At 42.1% G+C, this 22,559-nt stretch overlaps 2 protein-coding genes across 3 annotated transcripts; one reads left to right on the forward strand and one right to left on the reverse strand.

Moving 5' to 3' along the window:
• Nucleotides 1-60: 60 nt before the first annotated feature.
• Nucleotides 61-20,751, reverse strand: LOC135556004 (putative carbonic anhydrase 5). Its single transcript, XM_064988858.1, has 10 exons — nt 20,596-20,751; nt 19,862-19,945; nt 5,734-5,779; nt 5,609-5,635; nt 5,317-5,493; nt 4,971-5,122; nt 3,768-3,857; nt 3,395-3,467; nt 3,024-3,187; nt 61-451 (listed from the first exon to the last, which is right to left on the reverse strand). The coding sequence occupies exons 6-10, from the start codon at nt 5,097-5,099 to the stop codon at nt 260-262; spliced, it is 648 nt and encodes a 215-aa protein (XP_064844930.1). The 5' UTR covers nt 5,100-5,122; nt 5,317-5,493; nt 5,609-5,635; nt 5,734-5,779; nt 19,862-19,945; nt 20,596-20,751; the 3' UTR covers nt 61-259.
• LOC135555972 (histone acetyltransferase KAT8-like) lies at nt 7,828-19,363 on the forward strand. Of its 2 annotated transcripts, XM_064988810.1 has the most exons (11): nt 7,829-8,204; nt 8,544-8,618; nt 8,748-8,926; nt 9,045-9,098; nt 10,727-10,891; nt 11,095-11,184; nt 11,449-11,589; nt 12,200-12,293; nt 12,676-12,826; nt 16,826-16,980; nt 19,107-19,363. In XM_064988810.1, exons 1-11 carry the CDS (start codon nt 7,874-7,876, stop codon nt 19,169-19,171), a joined length of 1,500 nt encoding a protein of 499 aa, XP_064844882.1. In that variant the 5' UTR covers nt 7,829-7,873; the 3' UTR covers nt 19,172-19,363. The 2 variants fall into 2 exon arrangements, with proteins under 2 accessions (XP_064844883.1, XP_064844882.1); XM_064988811.1 differs by lacking the exons at nt 16,826-16,980; nt 19,107-19,363 and adding an exon at nt 13,891-14,271 and having other exon boundaries at nt 7,828-8,204.
• Nucleotides 20,752-22,559: the final 1,808 nt, after the last annotated feature.

Here is a 22,559-nt window from a genome sequence, read left to right on the forward strand (position 1 = left end):
CCTTCTTTCCTATTGCCGTTTGAATTGTTGTCAGTGGGCAGTTGTTTAGTTTACGCTGAAGCATTCTTTTTGCTGCATAAGATACTAATGACAGGGTACAGTTGTCCTGAGGGAACATACAGCACATTTATTATTGACAAATCAGCTGAAATTGACCTCCCTTGAGTATCAAACACTTATTTTCCCCACCCTCTTTTTTCCTCCTGCTTTCCCTCCACCCCTTATTTCTGCATACCTCCCCTTCCCTGGGCGTCCAGCCTCACCCCCAGCCCAGTAGTAGCAGTAGTAATAGGCTGGGCGAGAGAGCCCCTCTGCTGGAAGTCTGGCCGCTGCTAACGCGGCCCAGTGGGGACACTGACACCCCGGGGGAAGCGTAGACGGGGCGTCCGTTGAGGCGCTGCACTGGCCGGTAGATGTTTCTGTACTTCAGGGTTTTAGGAAACCGCTCCACCTGAGAGTGGGACAGGGGTATGAAAGGATTAGCTTAGGCACTGTACATTATTTATGAGGGATACCTGTGGAAATAAGACATCTGAAATAAAAATGGATGGCCCTCACTTCAGTATATTTTTACCTGACCCTCCCTTAATGCTTGAAAAAAGTGACCCTCTCCTATACCCCAAATAATAAGTAAAAGGTGCACTACGCAGAAACCGCCATTTCCTGGTTGCAAACATTCTAATAGTTGCTTAATTTCAGTGACGAAAAAAGCAATGTAGACAATCATAGTACCATCTAAACCCCTGTGAAATATACACTACATGACCAAAGGTATGTGGACACCTTCAATTCATCCCAAACATATTCGGTGGGGTTGAGTTCGGGGCTCTGCAGGTCAGTCAAGTTCTTCCACACCGATCTCGACAAACCATTTCTGTATGGACATCGCTTTGTGCACAGGGCATTGTCATGCTGAAACAGGAAAGGGCCTTCCCCAAACTGTTGCCACAATGTTGGAAGCACAGAATTGTCTAGAATGACATTGTATGCTGTAACGTTAAGATTTCCCTTCACTGGAACTAAGGGGCCTAGCCCAAACCATGAAATACAGCCCCAGACCAGTATTCCTCCACCAAATTTTAGTTGGCACTATGCATTGGGTTAGGTAGTGTTCTCCTGGCATCCCAGATTTGTCCGTCGGGCTGCCAAATGATGAAGTGTGATTCATCACTCCAGAGAATGCGTTTCCACTGCTCCAGAGTCCAATGGTGGCGAGATTTACGCCAATCCAGCCGACGCTCGGCATTGCGCATGGTGATCTTACGCTTGTGTGTGGCTGCTCGGCCATGGAAATCCCTTTCATGAAGCTCCCGACAAATAGTTCAGAGGCAGTTTGGAACTTGGCCGTGAGTGTTGCAACCAAGGACAGACAATTTTTATGTGCTACGAGCTCAGCACTCTGTGGTCCCGTTCTGTGAGCACTTAGCGGCTGAGCCATTGTTGCTCCTAGATGTTTCCACTTCACAATAACAGCACTTACAGTTGACCCGGGCAGGGCAGGAATTTGATGAACTGACTTGTTTGAAAGGTGGCATCCTATGACGATGCCACGTTGAAAGTCACTGAGCTCTTCAGTAAGGCCATTCTACTGCCAATGTTTGTCTATGGTTATTGCATGGCGGTGTGCTTGATTTTATACACCTGTCAGCAACGGGTGATGCTGATATAGCCGAATCCACTAATCTGAATGGGTGTCCACATACAGCGTATTTTCCATAACCAAAAGTATTGTATTGTCATCTGTTTGAAGCTGGTGTACCAAACCTAATGTATAAGACGCAAAGATTACATTTTAAGAACAGGAAGCATAGAAATAGCGAACAGAACAGTTCTACTGCTTCTTAGACTTGCTTTCACTGAGAATGACAGATCTATAACTCCCATTTCTACGTGAATTTTGTTGGTCGCCGAAAAAGTAACATATTGCAGTGGATAGCAGAGAACATGCCTACATTCACCACTGCAGACGGGTGAAAATATCTCCATTTCAGTAAAAGCACTACATGAATACAGTATATCTTCTTATTTGCGGCCCAATAAAAAAAAATGCCTTGTATAAACGCATTTCAAGCAGTTCTATGTCATTTTACATGACTGGAGACGAGCAGAATCTTTTTAAGTTCCACAACAGAGCATGACAACGAATGCACGCTGCAGCATCTGAGATGTTTTGATTTTTATACAGGCTAATATATATAAAAAATAGGATAGTCTAAGTCTTCATCTTTGTGGTTTCCCTCTCTCTCAAACTGAACAGGACATCAGTAGGCCTCGTCCGCATGCACAGATATTGAATTTTTGGGACAAATACAATTTCTTTTGCAGAAGAAGCCTTTGACTTTCTTCCTGAAGGGCCACAGTATACATCAGCAAGAGCAGGTCAAGGCTCATGATTGTGGTAGACTAGTTTTATATACACACTCCCAGTACATTTTCCCCAGGACTGAGTTTGGGAAACGCTGGCCTAGGTCTATAGTATAGGCTATGGATCACTTGATTGAGACCACACTAGGCGCACCTGATATTGCACGCCCAACAGAGAATAAGGGATGAAGGGGCAGCAATGGGCACACATCGAGATATAAGCAACTAATTCTCAAACAATGAGCAATATGACATTTAATCTATTACAAATGACATGACCCTCCCCTGGACGAAATTTAAAAAATACAACACTCCTGACTGAACTTGAAAAAGCACGAACCTCCCCCTTTTTCCTCTGGGTAACAATTGTGTAAATTTCAACCACTGCCTTAGGCTTCTTCAATGGCTCAGGCAAATAAAGCTGCACACTCCTCTTTCATTTGACATACATTTTACTAAGGAGAACGCTTGTTGGAGCGTAATCCAACCAATCGACAAGTCAGCCCACCACCACTCACTCACCCTCAGCGGGGTTGAAAGAAACCGTAAGCATACGGTTTTCAGGAAGCGGAGGTGACGACTCAAACCGGATGCTTCCCGTTTCTTCCAGCTCCGCTCAGGCTTTTCTTTTACGCCTGCTATGTTAGGTTACCACTGACTAGATCTCTCCGTAACTTGATTGGCTCTTCGAACACGGTCCATACCACCACTTCGTCACAGGTGGGGGTGGTCAGAGAACCCTGGTAGCGGTAGAACTTGGTTAGGTCCACACTTCCTAGCAGATCACTGATGGATAGTGGCTGCACTATGTCAACTGATGAACCTGAGACATAAGGAGAGGGCTGTAGTATGAAAAATACTAGAAACATCACCACCAAAGGGAGGAAGCTCTCCCTTTGTTAGTGCCCTAAAAGCAATGGAGGTTTCACTTTGCTCTTGCTCTCTCTCTCTGCAAATTCAAATGAGCTACATTGGCATAAAAATAGAGAATATAAGTACTTTAAAGCTAGCTGGCACCACTGCTCCTCACCCTTCTCTGTTATATTCAGCAGATATGATGTCAAAGTCCTCCAGGATTCCACATGCCATTGGTCGCCTGTCACCTGGAATCCATGGAATGTGTTGATGATAGCACAAATAACAAGCAGTGGAGGCTGGTGGGAGGAGCTATAGGAGGACGGGCTCATTATAACAGCTGGAACGCATCAAACACCTGGTAACAGCGTGTTTGACTCCATTCCACTGATTCCATTCCAGCCATTACAATGATCCTGTCCTCCTATAGCTCCTCCCACTGGCCTCCTCTGATAACAAGGTATTCTGCCATAACTCCGATTACTAAGTCAAGAATCATAACTCTGTCATAGTATTGTCATCATCAGTGTAGAACTGTTGTGACGTACATCTATGAAGAATCCAAACACTGCTATCCTCTCCGGGTCAGTATTAGCCTGCTCCATTGTCAAGCCTTCCTTCAGTGTCACAAGGTGGATCTGAAATCCAACAGAGTCACGTCATATAGGACACAACACACACACACAGAGTGATGTGTATTCATGGATGCCAAGAGAAACTAGGCTTCCCAAAAAACTTGACCAAGAATTGTTTTTAGAAAGCATAACATCATTTAGCTTTCGTCTCTGTGTTTCAACATTTTCCTTCAATTCGCAAGAGGCTGATTGTATCTCAGAGGAGAAAGTTACATTAGCCATGGATGGAGATAGGGATTTGGACTTGTGGTTTTACTTAATTCTCCTTACTGGCCAATGATTATCACGGCGATTCTGGTCCAACCATTAATTCATACCTTGTGCCCATGGCCTGAGAGGATTGCAGTTCAATATGTAGCTAGATGTAGAAAGCTAATGTTAACTAGCTAACGTTGCACAAGAATGGAAGTTAGGCTAGCGAGCAGGCATTTTGGCCAGGTAGCCTAGGACAACAAAAAATGTAAGTGTGTACTGTATGACAGTACCATTTCGTCAACATGAAAGAAAGGAGGATGGCATTGGTGTTTCTCTACAAGTAGGTTGAGTCAACATGTTTTTCTACTTGCACAAACGCGCACGCAAACACACACACAGAAATCAGAACCATGGGCAGCCACATAATATTTAGCTTACATTGTTTGGACTAAATTGTTTTTGTTATATTTTAGTTGTCACTGTATTAGAGGTGATTTGATGTTGACATGTTGAAGTTTGAATGGTGCTGGAATATGGTAAAAAATCAATAGTTGTTTTGTGGTCCAAAAATTTCAGAAATATTAACTTGCTTGACCAAGCTGTAGGTCATGTAACTGTCTTACTGTCCATGCAATATGCTTTGTGGACTTCACTGAACAGAGGTTGCTATCAGGTTTTGTGATAAAACAAAGGTGTGGCTGAATTTATTCTGCCACTTTGTCTTCTTATTGTCTCTGCCTTTAGGCCTATATGTCATGGTTGCAAGACATATGAATTAACAGGTTATAGAGCAAACAGCACAGTTATCACAACACAGGTTGTAATATGGCTTTTTGGGGGGTGGGGGGCTTGGCTTCCCCAGTGATTTTACCCACGCACCGCTACTGCACACACTCTCTCTCTTCTAGTACAGTATCTCACCTCCATGGGGTATCTGACTGAATCCACTGTGTGCTCAGAGCCTGGGTGGCACAGTGAGTCGCCTCCCCAGTGGAAATGCATCATGATGGCCGTGTAGCCATGAGGGAGCCCCCCTCCTCTCACCTCCATCAGGCCCTCTAACACACAGCTCACTGGAAGGACGAAAATAAGTTGTGGTTTCCCCATAGTATACGTTAATATGGTATTGTGTATTCACTAACAACTGTTAATGAGTAAATGATACCTGTGTCCTGAGCTACTGAGATTACTTTAAAGAAGACTAGACAACACATGTCCTACAGACACACTATAAGGACAGGACCAAGGAGATTCACCACAAGAGTACCTGTGTGTCCATTGTTGGTGAGGAACTTGATGCTGTGTGGATTAGTGATGTCACTGAAGGTAAGGTTGCGGAGACTGGGGTCAAAGGTCAGCTGGTTAGTATCAATGTTGATCGGTGACTGTCTGACCCCCCCACACTGAGAGTTGGGAAGGGAGGGCCAGAAAGAGGGGCTGTTCTCTAAAAGAGAAGAGAGAGAAAAAGAAAGCCTCTGTCAGTTTAAATGTTTGCCGCTCTGAACTGTGTGTGTGTAGCACAATGGAAGGAAATGAAGACAGAACTAGTGAAGTCTTACCACAGCCATTGTAACACCAGGGCTGGTCTAAAAGAAACACATTTGAAAATACATATAATTCATAGAAAATATATTAATATTCATGAAACTTTAAAAAAAAAAAGTTGTTTTGGAAGGCTACGCACCTGCTATAGCTCGTGAACAGAGATAGAGGATAATACACACAGATGTCTGAAAAGCAAATATAAATACAATGTAGCATAATTATGCATGAAACTATCTTTGTTATATATATGATTAGATTGCTGTCCAAATGTAGCCATATCAAGATCCCTAAATGTATGATTTAAAAAATGTCTTACCCACTTGTACAACATAGTTTCATGAGTTGAATTAATTAACCACATTAATATTGAAAATACATGTTCTTATATGCCTAGCTACAGCCTGCATTGCCCAACCGCCAAAACGACTTTTCAGGGCTACGTGGAACGTTATAACAAGTGTGTAGTGCTGGGGGAGCACGAGCCTCACCTTTTTCAATTTGAAAATACATGGACAATTTATTCTGATCACTTCTAAATAAATGACATTTAAATACGACAAAAACAAATCCATAAAAAAACTATAGAATGACAAACCAAATAAATATGTAGCCTACAGCAGCCTAGAGGTAGGTCTGGCGGAGGCGAGAATGATGAAGAACTGTAGGCTACATGTGGGCATTGCGGAAGCCCTTTAGAGGCTTGGCAAATTTGGCCAATCAGAAGGTAAAACAAAAACAAAATCTAAGTTCACCATGTCTGTCTTGATGTTCATAAAACCTCACGGACCCCATCTTGCGCAGTGGAACGGAAAACGATATGTGACCACTTGGTTACGGTGACGTTCTGCCGAGGACACCCAAACCAATGGCCACCTGCAAAGTCCAAGAGCCTGACCCTCTCTGGAAGTTGCTGTCGCCCTGCTTGGGAAATTTAGCCTACAGAATTGTAATGAAACAGCAGGGAGCAGGTCTCGAACCCTCGACTTTCTAGCCCGAAGTTCTGCGCGCTATCGACTGTGCCGCAAAAACATGAGTCGATTTCCGCGCTTATAAACCCAGGGTCGTTACACTATATTGGCTATTGGTTGAGACGCAGGGCCGGTTTGCTTGGTATGTCAGGATATTGGACATTTTGAATTGGGCCAAATTGGAAGTAATAATGAATTTAGGTTATAGTTTATTGAGATGCATTAATACACCACGCTAAAAGCTTGATTTTATGTCTGTTTTACAACTAATTTCCTGCAGTTCTATGTAGTCTAGTAATGATTTATGTTCACTACTTGGTCAATTGATTTGATGATCAAAGCTATGCAAATTCATTATATGAATTGGTAGTTCACCAGTTTTATTTGATTCTGTAATAGGGTATACTGCAACCATGTGTTCAAGCTAATCAAATCAACGTTTATTTAGCGCTGTTATTTAGCGCAACCACGAAGGGCGCCCTAATCTTTTAAAATAACACTCATCACGATCTGTTGCCTACGCCTAATAGTGCTTCCCACTCATTATGTATTATTATGACAAATGGAGGATGATCACTTCTCACAATGGTGCTCGTTTAGTAAAGTTAGATCAAAGCTTAATCAAATGTCTCGCAAGATCACATAACGATAACATAACGGAAGGGAATATAATAGCATAGTATAGTAGGCCTATAACGTTACTGTTCAACTCTGTTACACCAAAAATCCTCATTTCTAATGAGATTTTTAGCTGAAACTGAATAGTAGAACAAAAGCAAAAAAACATTATTGCGCCAAAACTCAACAGAGCCACGAGGCAGGATATATGCTGATTGAAACAAAATACAGGTAAGGCTAATAATTTAATAACACCATCTGCTCTAATTCTCTCATGAAAACATTATTTCAAGAAGATCAAAATGCATTGGCTATTCCCATGAAACTGATTGAGATCAATTAAAGTATTGGCATGCAGATTAACATTGATTTATCCTGCAGTAGATGTCGTTCAATTGGTAACATACATTTTTGTCTTCTTCTAATGCCTCTTATAGGGAAGGTAATCTAAAAGTAACGGAATGTAGTCAGATTATGTTACTGAGTTTGGGTAATCCCAAAATTACGTTACTGATTACAATTTTGGACAGGTAACTGTAACGGATTACATTTAGAAAGTAACCTACCCAACCCTGGAGGTAGATAATCTGATGCTAGATCTGTTAGAAGAGCAATTTGCTAAATGTCGTGTACGCCCCCCTCTGCACTACGCAAACTCACATCGTCCGGGGCTGTGTTTTGAAATAAGACAAGATGTCTGCCGGAGCAGTGCTAATGACGAGCGAGCGTCATATTCGAGACAATAACTATAACAACAATCTTCCAGAGGACCGAATGGACGTTGAAATTGACCCAGGACACAACCTAACGGACCGGGAAGACTTGGACGCCGGAATACAAGCCCCTTGTTCATCTAACGGCAGTGGCGCGGAGGAGGATGAGTCGGAGGCCATTGATCGGGAAAGAGAAGCCGGGGGCTCGATTCCTCAGCGCAACGGGGAAGGAGTGTTGTTGGGCAGGGAGCAAGAGGTGTCGGTCGAAATCGGAGAGACGTATTTATGTCAGCGAGCCGACAAGACATGGCGTAAGTATTTGTTTATAAACCAATACTAGTTAGCTACGTTTGAAAAGGCTGTGAGGCAGAGCACTATTTATCAGTGCGTCCCAACTTGTTTTGCGTGCATCTAAAAACGGATAGAGAAACATTTCGTGACTAACTGCAGGTTTTTATTTTTTTTATCGACGTTGTTGGTGATCTCAAGATCAAGTTTGCTTCTTGACCATTAGATATGTTCAATTGTGGTTTTGTTTGTTTACATTCAAGCCCATCAAGCTCTATGAGCTGTAAACTATAGTTAGCAAACTAGATGTGCTTTTTACAGAGATGGCTACAGTTAATTCAGTAAAACTCAACCTCTTTCAGATTCTGCTGAGGTTATCCAGTCCCGGCTGAACGAACAGGAGGGCAGAGAGGAGTTCTACGTACACTATGTTGGATGTGAGTGGGGCACACACAGCACTTCCATGCTCTCTTTTCATACACCTCTCCTTCTACTTTCCTCCACCTCCCTTTATTGTTTCTTCCTTCTCCTCCATACCCCTCTTTACCACTCCCCTGGAACTGTAGTTAACAGACGTCTGGATGAGTGGGTGGGCAAGGCTCGCCTGGCACTGACCAAGACGGCGAAGGACGCAGTGACAAAAATCGCTGAGGGTGGAGGAGGGGGCGAGCTGGGGGAGCAGCCCGAGAGGAAGATCACCCGCAACCAGAAACGCAAACATGATGAGATCAATCACGTGCAGAAGGTAGGCTAGTGCAGGAGGTTCTAGACTACATACCCCCACAGTGGGGGATCAGGTCCCCTTTGTCAATTTCTAAATTGTTCTTCTGTCAGTCAGATGAGTTCCCTCTCTTTCCCTCCAGACGTACGCAGAGATGGACCCCACCACAGCTGCCCTGGAGAAGGAGCATGAGGCGGTAAGTGTGTGTAGCTATAATGTTATTCACCTTTTGATATACAGAACCTGTCAAAAGTTTGGACGCCTATTCATTCCAGGGTTTTTGTAGAAGAATAGTGAAGACATCAAAACTATGAAATAATCATGTAGTAACTAAAAGTGTTAAACAAATCCAAAATATATTTGAGATTCTTCAAAGTAGCCACCTTTTGCCTTGATGACGGCTTTGCACACTCTTGGCATTCTCTCAACCAGCTTCATGAGGTAGTCACCTGGAATGCATTTCAATTAACAGGTGTGCCTTGTTAATTTGTAGAATTCCTTTCCTTAATGGGTTTGAGCCAATCAGTTGTGTTGTGACAAGGTAGGGGTGGTATACAGAAGATGGCCCTATTTGGTAAAATACAAAGTACATATTATGGCAAGAACAGCTCAAATAAGCAAAGAGAAATGGCAGCTCATTGTTACTTTAAGACATGTAGGTCAGTCAATCCGGATTTTTAAGAACTTTGAAAGTTTCTTCAAGTGCAATCAAAAACCATCAAGCGTTATGATGAAACTGGCTCTCGTGAGGACCACCACAGGAATGAAAAACCCAGTTACCTCTGCTGCAGAGGATTAGTTCATTAGAGACTTACCAGCCTCAGAAATTGCAGCCCAAAGAAATGCTTCAGAGTTCAAGTAACAGACACATCTCAACATCAACTGTTCAGAGGAGACTGTGTGAATCAGTCCTTCATGGTTGAATTTCTGAAAAGAAACCACTACTAAAGAACACCAATAAGAAGAAGCAACTTGCTTTGGGCCAAGAAACACGAGCAATGGACATTAGACCGGTGGAAATCTGTCCTTTGGTCTGATTAGTCCAAATGTGCGATTTTTGGTTCCCACCGGTGTGTCTGAAATGCAAAGTAGGTGAACGGATTATCTCCATGTGTAGTTCCCACCGTGAAGCATGGAGGAGGTGTGATGGTGTGGGGGTGCTTTGCTGGTGACACTGGCAGTGATTTATTTATAATTCAAGGCACAGTTAACCAGCATGGCTACCACACCATTTTGCAGCAATGCGCCATCCCATCTGGTTTGCGGTTAGTGGGACTATAAATTGTTTTCAACAGGACGATGACCCAAAACACACCTCCAGGCTGTGTAAGGGTGGTGGTGGAGTGCTTCATCAGATGACCTGGCATACACAATCACCCCACCTCAACCCAATTGCGAGGGTTTGGGATGAGTTGGACCGCAGAGTGAAGGAAAAGCAGCCAACAAGTGCTCAGCATAATGTGGGAACTCCTTGAAACTGTTGGAAAAGCATTCCAGGTGAAGTTGATTGAGAAAATGCTAAGAGTTTGCAAAGGTGTCATCAAGGCAAAGACTGGCTATTTGAAGAATCTCAAATATAAAATATATTTTGATTTGTTTAACACTTTTTTTTTTGGTTCCTACATGATTCCATATGTGTCATTTCATAATGTTGTCTTCACTAGTATTCTACAATGTAGAAAATAGTACAAATAAAGAAAAAACCCTTGAATAAATAGGTGTCCAAACTTTTGACCCGTACTGTATGTAGTAGTAAAACAATGCAATTCCTAGAGAAGGGGGGAGGAAAGTATAAATGTTTCCTTGCCTCTCTCTCTCTCCCAGATTACTAAAGTGAAGTACGTGGACAAGATCCAGATTGGTAACTTTGAGATTGACGCCTGGTACTTCTCCCCATTCCCAGAGGACTACGGCAAACAGCCCAAGCTGTGGATCTGCGAGTACTGCCTCAAGTACATGAAGTACGAGAAGACCTTCAGATACCACCTGGTCAGTGACTGTCAGCTTCATCAGTTTAAAAGCACTGTTAGCTTCAACATTGTTGTCTTTTTATTACCACCTAGCATTTGAGACTAGCACTTCTATTTGACCAATATACAGTTGAATACAGCTTTGAACCACATACTTATGTCTCATCCTTCTCCACCTCTATTTCCTCTCTCTACCTTTCCTCTCTCTATCTGTTCCTCCAGTCCCAATGTCAGTGGAGGCAGCCTCCTGGGAAAGAGATCTACAGGCGGAGCAACATTTCTGTGTACGAAGTGGATGGTCGCGACCACAAGGTAAGGACACAAGAGGCAGGACCAGACCACAGAGAATTACCCCAAACGGTGTCCTTGAAAGCAATATAAACAGGTGTTAGTTAACTGGGAACAAGAACAACCTTGACCATTCCACTTAGGTCTTGGGGGTACCCCTGATTTGCATATGTTTGTTCCAGCCCAGCACTCACACCTGACTCAACATCACTGAGCAACTGCAAAGTGTATTAAAACAAAACAAACAAACCCGCTGATGATAATACTGACCCATGTCTCTTTCTGTAGATCTACTGTCAGAACCTGTGTCTACTGGCCAAGCTCTTCCTGGACCACAAGACGCTGTACTTTGACGTGGAGCCTTTTGTCTTTTACATCCTGACTGAAGTCAACAGGCAGGGAGCACACATAGTGGGATACTTCTCCAAAGTAAGTACTGGTCCCAGTACTGGGATGGGGATATCGGTAGCTACGTGTCCAAATAAAACATGTATATCTGTAATGTAGCTGGTTTCTTTTGGGCATGGGTTAGTAACATATTTCATTAATGATTGCCATTCAAATCAAAATAAAATTGTATTTGTCACATGCGCGGAATACAACGAACACAGTGAAATGCTTACTTACAAACCCTTAACCAACAATGCAGGAAAAAAATAAGTGTTAAGAAAATATTTACTAAATAAACTGAAGTAAACAATAAATACATAAAATAGAAAAATAACAAATAATTAAAGTGCAACAATAAAATAACAGTGAAGAGGCTATATACAGGGGGTACCGGTACAGAATCAATGTGTGGGGGCACAGGTTTGTCGAGGTAATGTGTACATGTAATGCAAATAGTCCGGGTAGCCATTTGGTTAGCTGTTCAGGCGTCTTGGGGATAAAAGCTATTAAGAAGCCTTTTGGACCTAAAAATGTCTTATGTCTTGAAGAAAGTCTCAAATCTGAAGGAAAGTGTTCATCGTTTTAGGAGAATGGATAACTGGTATAGTGTTGGCCTACAAAAGCTGAGCCTGTTTTGTGTGTTCCACAGGAGAAAGAGTCGCCAGATGGGAATAACGTGGCGTGTATCCTCACCCTCCCGCCCTACCAGCGCAGAGGATACGGAAAGTTCCTCATAGCCTTCAGTGAGTGGGATACACACACACACACACACGAGCTGGGCAGTATGGACAAAAATCCATATTACTATAAATTGAGTGAATTATTAGGTTAATGATAAATTGTGAGAAGTTAATACAATTATTAAGCACTAAGTACTTTATTTATACCCCTGAAACAACAACTACTACTACATTGAATGTTAGCAATTTCCCCATTAACAATAGCTCATATTAGCCGGCTTAGGCCTATTCCATTTCAAACTTCACATTTCTAGTAAAGGCTACTTATCATTATTGTCGATATCAGTAAGATGTTGTTGATAAATGGCCGGTTTGGTTGGTGACAATGATTTTTGGTTTATCGTCCCAGCTCTAACACACACTATCACATGTGCTCTCTCTCTAGGTTATGAGCTGTCTAAATTGGAGAGTACAGTAGGTTCTCCAGAGAAGCCCCTGTCAGACCTGGGCAAGCTGAGCTACAGGAGCTACTGGTCCTGGGTGCTGCTGGAGATCCTCAGGGACTTCAGGGGCACACTCTCCATCAAGGACCTCAGGTACGTACACACACACACACACACACACACACACACGTAACCTCTTCCCCCTCACCATAAATATATTCTCATGTACAGTTTCAGTCAAAAGTCTGGACGCACTTACTCATTCCAGGGTTTTTCTCATTTTTTACTATTTTCTACATTGTAGAATAGCAGTGAAGACATCAACACTATGAAATAACACGTATGGAATCCTGTAGTAACCAAAAAAGTGTTTATATTTGAGGTTCTTCAAAGTAGCCACCCTTTGCCTTGATGACATCTTTGCAAACTGGTTGGCATTCTCTCAACCAGCTTCATGAGGTCGTCACCTGTGATGCATTTCAATTAACAGGTGTGCCTTGTTTAAAATTGTAAATGTGGAATTTCTTTCATTCTTAATGCGTTTGAGCCAATCAATTGTGTTGTGACAATACAGAAGTATACAGAAGATAGCCCTATTTGGCAAAAGACCAAGTCCATATTATGGCAAGAACAGCTCAAATAAGCAAAGATAAATTACAGTCCCATCATTACTTTAAGACATGAAGGTCAGTCAATTTGGACAATTTCAAGAACTTTGAAAGTTTCTTCAAGTGCTGTCGCTATAGTGAAAATGGCTCTCATGAGGACTGCCACAGGAAAGGAAGACCTAGAGTTACCTCTGCTGCAGTGGACCAATTAATTTGTGTGACCTGCCTATTTGGGGTTGCAGCTTCACGGAGTTCAAGTAACAGACACATCTCAATATCAACTGTTCAGAGGAGCCTGTGTGAATCAGGCCTCCATGGTGACTTGCTTGGGCCAAGAAACACGATGTCCTGATGAGTCCAAATTTTGCATTTTTGGTTCCAACCTCGTGTCTTTGTGAGATGCGGAGTAGGTGAATGGATGATCTCCATGTGTGGTTCACACCGTGAAGCATGGAGGAGGATGTGTGGGGGTGCTTTGCTGGTGACACTGTCTGATTTTTATTTAGAATTCAATGCACACTTAACCAGCATGGATACCACAGCATTCTGCAGCGATACGCCATACCATCTGGTTTGCGCTTAGTGGAACTATCATTTGTTTTTCAACAGGACAATGACCAAAATCACACCTCCTGGCTATGTAAGGGCTAGTTGACCAAGAAGGAGAGTGATGGAGTGCTGCATCAGATGACCTGGCCTCCACAATCACCTGACCTCAACCCAATTGAGAGGGTTTGGGATGAGTAGGACCGCAGAGTGAAGGAAAAGCAGCCAATCTCAGCATATGTGGGAACTCCTTCAAGACAGTTGGCAAAGCATTCCATGAGACTACCTCATGAAGTTGGTTGAGAGAATGCCAAAAGTGTGCAAAGCTGTCATCAACACTTTTTTTGGGGTTACTACCTGATTCCATATGTTATTTTATAGTTTTGATGTCTTCACTATTATTCAACAATGTAGAAAATAGTAAAAACAAATAAAAATGGAATGATTAGCTGTCCAAATTTTAGATTGGTACTGTATGTGAATATCCATCCACTTGCAAATCCACAACATAGGTACACCCGCATTCACTTGTACATACACTACCGTTCAAAAGTTTGGGGTCACTTAGAGATGTGTTTACTTTAAAAAACAAGGACATTTTTTTTGTCCATTAAATAACAAATTAATCAGAAATCCAGTGTTGACATTGTTAATGATGTAAATGACTATTGTAGCTGGAAAAGGCAGATTGTTTTATGGAATATTTACATAGGCATACAGAGGTCTATCAGGAACCATCATTCCTGTGTTCCAATGGCATGTTGTGAAGCGGCAACTCCGGGATGCTGACCTCCTAGGCAGACTTGCAAAGAAAAAGCCATATCTCAGACTGACTAATAAAAAGAAAAGATTAAGATGGGCAAAAGAACACAGACACTGGATAGAGGAACACTATCTAAAAAGCCAGAGTCGCCTCTTCACTGTTGACCGTTGAGACTGGTGTTTTGTGGGTACTATTTAATGAAGCTTCCAGTTGAAGACTTGTGAGGCGTCTGTTTCTCAAACTAGACACTCTAATGTACTTGTCCTCTTGCTCAGTTGGGTACCGGGCCTCCCACTCCTCTTTCTATTCTGGTTAGAGACCAGTTGCGCTGTTCTGTGAAGGGAGTAGTACACAGCATTGTACCGGATCTTCAATTTCTTGGCAATTTCTCGCATGGAATAGCCTTCATTTCTCAGAACAAGAATAGACTGACAAGTTTCTAGACCGAAAGTCCTCTGTTTCTGGCCATTTTGAGCCTGTAATCGAACCCACAAATGCTGAGGCTCCAGATACTCAACAAGTCTAATGAAGGCCAGTTTTATTGCTGCTTTAATCAGCACAACAGTTTTCAGCTGTGCTAACATAATTCCAAAAGGGTTTTCTCAGTGACCCCAAATTGTTCAACGGTAGTGTATGTAAACTTCCGACTTCAACTGTATACAACTAAGGTTGGAGTCATTAACTCCATTTTCAATTACTTCACAAGTTTCTTGTTAACAAACTATAGTTTTGGCAAGTCTGTTAGGACATCTACTTTACATTTGTTTACAGACAGATTATTTCACCATATCACAATTCCAGTGGGTCAGACGTTTACATGCACTAAGTTGACTATTCCTTTAAACCGCTTGGAAAATTCCAGAAAATTATGTCATGACTTTAGAAGCTTATGATAGGCTAATTGACATAATTTGAGTCAATTAGAGGGGTACCTGTGGATGTATTTCAAGGCCTACCTTCAAACTCAGTGCCTCTTTGCTTGACATCATGTGAAAATCAAAAGAAATCAGCCAAGACCGCAGAAAAAAAATGTAAGTCTGGTTCATCCTTGGGAGCAATTTCCAAATGCCTGAAGGTACAATGCTATTCTATACAAACACTGGTATGCAAGTATAAACACCGTGGGACCACGCAGCTGTCATACTGCTCAGGAAGGAGATGCGTTCTGTCTCCTAGAGATGAACGTACTTTGGTGCGAAAAGTGCAAATCAATACCAGAACAACAGCAAAGGCCCTTGTGAAGATGCTGGAGGAAACCGGTACAAAAGTATTTATATCCACAGTAAAACGAGTCCTATGTCGACATAACCTGAAAGGCCGCTCAACAAGGAAGAAGCCACTGTTCCAAAACCGCCATATAAAAGCCAGACTACGGTTTGCAACTGCACATGGGGACAAAGATTGTACTTTTTGGAGAAATGTCCTCTTGTCTGATGAAACAAAAATAGAACTGTTTGGCCATATTGACCATCGTTATGTTTGAAGGAAAAAGTGGGAGGCTTGCAAGCTGAAGAACACCATCCCAACCATGAAGCAAGGTGGCAGCATCATGTTGCGGGGTTGCTTTGCTGCAGGAGGGTCTGGTGCACTTCACAAAATAGATGTCAGGAAGGAGAATTATGTGGATATATTGAAGCAACATCTCAAGACAGCCAGGAAGTTAAAGCTTGGTCGCAAATGGGTCTTCCAAATGGACAACGACCCCAAGCATACTTCCAAAGTTGTGGCAAAATGGCGTAAGGACAACAAAGTCAAGGTGTTGGAGTGGCCATCAAAGCCCTGACCTCAATCCTATTGACAATTTGTGGGCAGAAGTGAAAAAGCGTGTGCGAGCAAGGAGGCCTTCAAACCTGACTCAGTTACAAAATTCACCCACCTTATTGTGGAAGGCTACCTGAAATGTTTGACCCAAGTTAAACAATTTAAAAGGCATTGCTACCAAATACTAATTGAGTGTGTTTAAACTTTTGACCCACTGGGATTGTGATGAAGGAAATAAAAGCTGAAATAAATCATTCTCTCTACTATTATTCTGACATTTCACATTCTTAAAATAAAGTGGTGATCCTAACTGACCTAAAACGGGGAATTTTTACTAGGATTAAATGTCAGGAATTGTGAAAAACTGAGTTCAAATGTATTTGGCTAAGGTGTATGAACACTTCCGACTTCATCTGTACATTTGACCACACACACACCCAGCCCCAGATTCTCATTGCTCTCCTCCCTCCATAGTCAGATGACCAGTATTACCCAGGGTGACATCATCAGTACGCTACAGTCCCTCAACATGGTGAAATACTGGAAGGGCCAGCATGTCATATGTGTCACTCCCAAACTGGTTGAGGAACACCTCAAGAGCGCCCAGTACAAGAAGCCGCCAATCACAGGTAGACATGTTTTCTTTTCACTTCTCCTTTATGTCTCATAGGCTCCGTCCCAAATGACTTATTATCCCCCCCCCCCCAGGGCTGCAGGTAGCCCAGCGGTTAAGAACGTTGGGACAGTAATTGAAAGGTCGCTGGTTCGAATCCCTGAGCCGACTACATGAAAAATGTGTCTGTACCTTTTGAGCAAGGCACTAGTTGGCCTCTCCCTGAGAGTGTTTCAGGGATATGCAAAAATTCAGATTGACTTGCATATAATATAACACTACATGTGTGAAATAGAACAAATGTAAGCATCCACTTTTTTATTATTCCCTATATAAGGAATAGGGTGCCATTTGGGACAAGCCCCTAGTCCCCTCATTTGTAAGTACTTATCAGAAAGGACTGAATACTTTTTTGTGGCCTTGGTTCCATCTGAAATATACAGCAAAATGATTGAATACTTTATAGAGTTTACCTCACAGATTTGAAAAATGTGTTTTGCTATTGTGTATAAAAAAAAGTATTCAGACCCCTTGACTTTTTCCACATTCTGTTACATTACATCCTTATTGTAAAATGCATTAAATAAATACGAATCCTCAGCAATCTACACACAATACCCAATAATGACAGAGAAAACAGGTTTTTGGACATTTTTGCAAATGTATTCAAAATAAAAAACTGAAATGTCTGTATTTAAACAGGTAAAATGTTGAAGGATTAATGTTCTGGCTCTTAGAAAATAGTCCTGATCATATAGGTCTAAACCTAGACAATAAAATAAAAAATACCCAGAATTCATCCATTTCCTTCATTTTAAATTGTAAAGTCATGTCTTCCTACACAGTAACAAAACACATTTTTCAAATCTTGGAGGTAAACTCTATAAAGTGTTTTGCTGTCTATTTGATGGAGTCAAGGCCACAACAATTGTTCATTTTTGGTGCCTTTTGGCAAACTCCAAGCGGGCTGTCATGTGCTTCCGTCTGCCTACTCTACCATAAAGGCCTGATTGGTGGAGTGCTGCAAAGACTGTTGTCCTTCTGGAAGGTTCTCCCATCTCCACAGAGGAACTCTGGAGCTCTGTCAGAGTGACCATTGGGTTATTGGTCACCTCCCTGACCAAGGCCCTTCTCTCCCGATTGCTCAATTTGGACAGGCAGACAGCTCTAGGAAGAGTCTTGGTCGTTCCAAACTTCTTCCATTTAAGAATGATGGAAGCCACTGTGTTCTTGGGGACCTTCAATGCTACAGAAATGTTTTGGTACCCTTCCCCACAATCCCGTCTTGGAGCTCTACGGACAATTCTTTCAACCTCATTGCTTGGTTTTTGCTCTGATATGCACTGTCAACTGTGGGACAGTATATAGACAAGTGTGTGCCTTTCCAAATCATGTCCAATCAATTGAATTTACCACAAGTGGACTCCAATCAAGTTGTAGAGAAGTCTCAAGGATGATAATTGGAAACCGGATGCACCTGACCTAAATTTCGAGTCCCATAGCAAAGGTTCTGAATACTTATGTAAATAAGGTATTTGTTATTTTAATGAATTAGCTAAAAAAACGTTTAGCTTTGTTTTTATGGGGTTTTGTGTGTAGATTGCTGAGGATTTTATTTAATACAGTTTTGAATTAGTCTAACGTAGAAAAATGTGGAAAGTCCAGGGGTCTGAATACACTGTACTTTGAAGAACTGCTAAAATGGTTTATTTTTTTCCCCTCCCAGACAGCATAGGCAGCAGCTCTTTAGAGATGAGATGATGACTTGGAATTAAATGATAGTTAAAGCAAATGTAATATACACAATTGAAATATTTGATTGAAGTAAAGTAATGCGAATAAATGTGTGTGTGTGTGTGTGTGTGTGTGTGTGTGTGTGTGTGTGATAAGCGGTAATGGGCCGTGACTACCATCATGAGACTTTTTATTAATTGTTTTATTCTGTGTTACAGCGTTCAATGTTTAAACAAATACTTTTTTGTTGTAGTAATGTACCAAACCCAAACCAACCTCAAAGCAGTAATCGCTCAGCACTAGTATACAGTATGCAGTTGTCTTGTGAGGATGACATCATCGTAACACTGTCACTATGCGTGTGAGTGGGAGCATGAGCCTGACCAGAGTGTTTCTCTGTCTCCTCAGTTGACACCGTGTGTCTGAAGTGGGCCCCGCCCAAACATAAGCAAGCCAAGTTCTCCAAGAAGTGAGGGGAGGTGCTACTGACATCATGCCAGACCACCCAACCAACCCACAGACGCATGGTATTCGTTCTCAAAGTGCCTCCTTGTTCTTTGTCCCCAGTTTAAGCTATTTGTTGTAAAGAGGAACCAACATGTACATCACTAGCGTCTTTCCGTTTTTTCCGTTTTTTTTTTTAAATAAACAAGAATAGTGATTCACTTGGGTGATCTTTTTTCTTTCTTTTAACTTAGTGATTTGTACTGACAATTTCTACTTGACTCAATAGCAGTGTTTCTCTTAGTTATTTTTTTCCCTTCGGGTGCAAAGGCACCTGAAGCAACTACTATGAAGACTGAGTGAAGACTACTTTATGCTTTGAAAATACTGGTAATAACAATCAGATGAAATTTTTTTTAAAGTCAATATTGTTTTTTTTAAAGACAATGGTATTATATGGTGCACAGTTGTGACTCTTGTGTAAAGTGAAATATGACATGAAGTGAGAGAAAGTAATTGGTATTAGATTTTTCACATGGAAGCGTTAGGTATTTTCAACAAATTCCTGTAAGACTTTGTCTGTATTGTCATGGGGATAATAATACGTTTTTAAAGAAATTGAATGGGAAAACGGGTGTACAACACTCTTCCGAGACTGTTAGGTTTGCAGGCTTTTGCTCTACCCCTGCTCTAACACACCTGAATACCGGTACACTTACTTTTCCTGGCAACTCATCCACGTCGCTCTGGCCAACTGACGCTTCTTCTCCACCATGAGTCTGGATTTGCCTTCTCGCCGATTTCTAGAATGCGAGCACATTCTGATTGGTCCCAGAAACAGATGATGCTATCAACTTTAATACTCTTATTGGTTAGATTTGTTCTACGATCCAATAGCTGATGAATTTGTTTTGTACAACGCCCCTCATTTTGAAGTCAGTTTCAGATTGACTGAATGTATGTAACGATCTATAGAGCAGCAGCATTAAAGTCTGGGTGATTCATCAGGCAAACACTTGCTGAGCTGCACTGTTTCAGGACTGCCTTAAAGGAATACTTTGCCAAAATGACAACGAGGCCTTTTATCAACTTCCCCAGAGTCAGATGAACTTGTGGATACCATTTTTATGTCTCTGTGTCCAGTATGAAGGAAGTTAAGAGGTATTTTTACAAGCCAATGCTAACTACATTGGCCTCAAAGTATTCATACCCCTCAACTTATTCCACATTGTGTTTATTTTATTTATTTAACTAGGCAAGTCAGTTAAGAACAAATTCATTACAATGACGGCCTACCAAAAGGTAAAAGGCCTCCTTGGGGATGGGGGCCTAGGATCTTTAAAAAAATATATTGTGGCAAACCTCTTCAAGGTTAGGAGCGTTTGTCACAAACTAAGTGGTAAACTGTCACCAAATTACCCAAGAATGAGAGTTCTTTTGAACAGGACAGTACCTGTGTGTTTGTTTCTCCGTCCTGGTCCACCCAGGCCGTAGGCGAGGTCAAGGATAGCAGGGTTCGGTACACAAATCGGGTTCTCGGTAGGTCCAGGTCCAAACGCCAACAGGTAAGTCCAAAACAGTCCAACTCATACACGGTAAATCCAGCCAATCTCTATTGTCTCTTTCTCTATTGTTCATAGATCCTTCCTGCACTCTTCTTCTCTTCCTGGTTTTTCTTGACCCTTTATCTGTGGGTTGGCTCCACCTTCTGAGGGTTCCCCTTGCTTCTGGGACTTGTAGTTTTGGTGGTCGGCCATTTTGTGATCTGTAGTTCTGACAGGGGTGGCCATTTTAGTGATCGGGCAGAGCCCGTTTATTAGTTCTGCTCTCACATATGCCATTTACCACTCGACCCCCTTCTTTGCCACAATATATAATATAAATATAGGACAAAACACGAGACAACGCTACATAAAGTGAGGCCTAAAGACAACATAGCAAGGCAGCAACATATGACAACATGGTAGCAACACAACATGATAGCAGCACAAAACATGGTACAAACATTATTGGGCACAGACAACAGAACAAAACGGCAGACAATAATACATCACACAAAGCAGCCACAAATGTCAGTAAGAGTGTATGTGATTGAGTCTTTGAATGAAGAGATTGAGAAACTGTCCAGTCTTGAGTTTGTTGCAGCTTGTTCCAGTCGCTAGCTGCAGCGAAATGAAAAGAGCGACCCAGAGATGTGTGCTTTGGGGACTTTTAACAGAACGTGACTGGCAGATCGGGTGTTGTATGTGCAGGATGAGTGCTGCAGTAGATATCTCATATGGGAGAGTGAGGCCGAAGAGGGTTTTATAAATAAGCGTCAACCAGTGGGTCTTGCGACAGGTATACAGAAATTACCAGTTTACAGAAGAGTATAGAGTGCAGTGATGTGTCCTTTAAGGAGCAGTGGTGGCAAATCTGATGGCCGAATGGTAAAGAACATCGAGCCGCTCGAGAGCACCCTTACCTACCGATCTATAAATTATGTCTCAGTAATCTAGCATGGGTAGGATGGTCATCTGAATCAGGGACAGTTTGGCAGCTGGGGTGAAAGCGGAGCAATTACGATAGAGGAAGCCAAGTCTAGATTTAAATTTAGCCTTCAGCTTTGATATGTGCTGAGAGAAGGACAGTCTAGCCATACTCCCAAGTACTTATATGAGGTGACTACCTCAAGCTCTAAACCCTTAGAGGTAATAATAACACCTGATGGGCATTCTTCTTACCAAACCACATGACCTTTGTTTTGGAGATGTTCAGAACAAGGTTACGGTAGTGAAAGCTTGTGGAACACTAAGAAAGCTTTGTTGTAGAGCATTTAACACAAAATCTGGGGAGGGGCCAGCTGAGTATAACTATCATCTGCATATAAAATGGATGAGCTTCCTACTGCCTGAGCTATGTTGTTGATGTACGTTGAGAAGAGTGTGGGGCCTAGGATCAAGCCTTGGGGTACTCCCTTGGTGACAGGCAGAGATGGCAAATCTTTGGACTTTATACACCGCACTCTGAGAGAATTAGCTAGCAAACCAGGCCAAAGACCCCTCAGAAACACTTAGCCGGCCCACAAGAATGGAATGGTCTACCGTATCAAAATCTTTGGCCAAGTCAATAAAATAGCAGCACAATATTGCTTAGAATCAAGGGCAATGGTGACATTGAGGACCTTAAGGTTGCAGTCTCACATCCATAACCTGAGCGGAAACCAGATTGCATACCCGAGATAATACTATAGATATAAAGCCAGTCAGTTGATTATTGACAAGTTTTTCCAACACTTTTGATAAACAGGGCAAAGTAGAAATAGGCCTATAACCGTTAGGATCAGTTTTATCTCCCCCTTTTAAATAAAGGACAAACTGTGGCTGCCTTCCAAGCAATGTGAACCTCCCCAGAAAGGAGAGGCCTGTTAAAAAGGTT

The sequence above is a fragment of the Oncorhynchus masou genome, chromosome 15 (genome assembly GCF_036934945.1).
Source record: "Oncorhynchus masou masou isolate Uvic2021 chromosome 15, UVic_Omas_1.1, whole genome shotgun sequence".
Lineage (NCBI taxonomy): Eukaryota > Metazoa > Chordata > Actinopteri > Salmoniformes > Salmonidae > Oncorhynchus > Oncorhynchus masou.

What these genes read in the sequence shown, in the direction of transcription:
- LOC135556004 (XM_064988858.1), bottom strand. Translation starts at nt 5,099, where the DNA reads ATGGAGGTGAGAGGAGGGGGGCTCCCTCATGGCTACACGGCCATCATG. An exon ending in CAGTCAGATACCCCATGGAG is followed by an intron (nt 3,858 to 4,970) that starts GTGAGATACTGT and finishes GTTGGATTTCAG; the next exon opens with ATCCACCTTGTGACACTGAA. An exon ending in TGTTTGGATTCTTCATAGAT is followed by an intron (nt 3,468 to 3,767) that starts GTACGTCACAAC and finishes CATGGATTCCAG; the next exon opens with GTGACAGGCGACCAATGGCA.
- LOC135555972 (XM_064988810.1), top strand. Translation starts at nt 7,874, where the DNA reads ATGTCTGCCGGAGCAGTGCTAATGACGAGCGAGCGTCATATTCGAGAC. An exon ending in GCGAGCCGACAAGACATGGC is followed by an intron (nt 8,205 to 8,543) that starts GTAAGTATTTGT and finishes AACCTCTTTCAG; the next exon opens with ATTCTGCTGAGGTTATCCAG. An exon ending in TAGTGGGATACTTCTCCAAA is followed by an intron (nt 11,590 to 12,199) that starts GTAAGTACTGGT and finishes TGTGTTCCACAG; the next exon opens with GAGAAAGAGTCGCCAGATGG.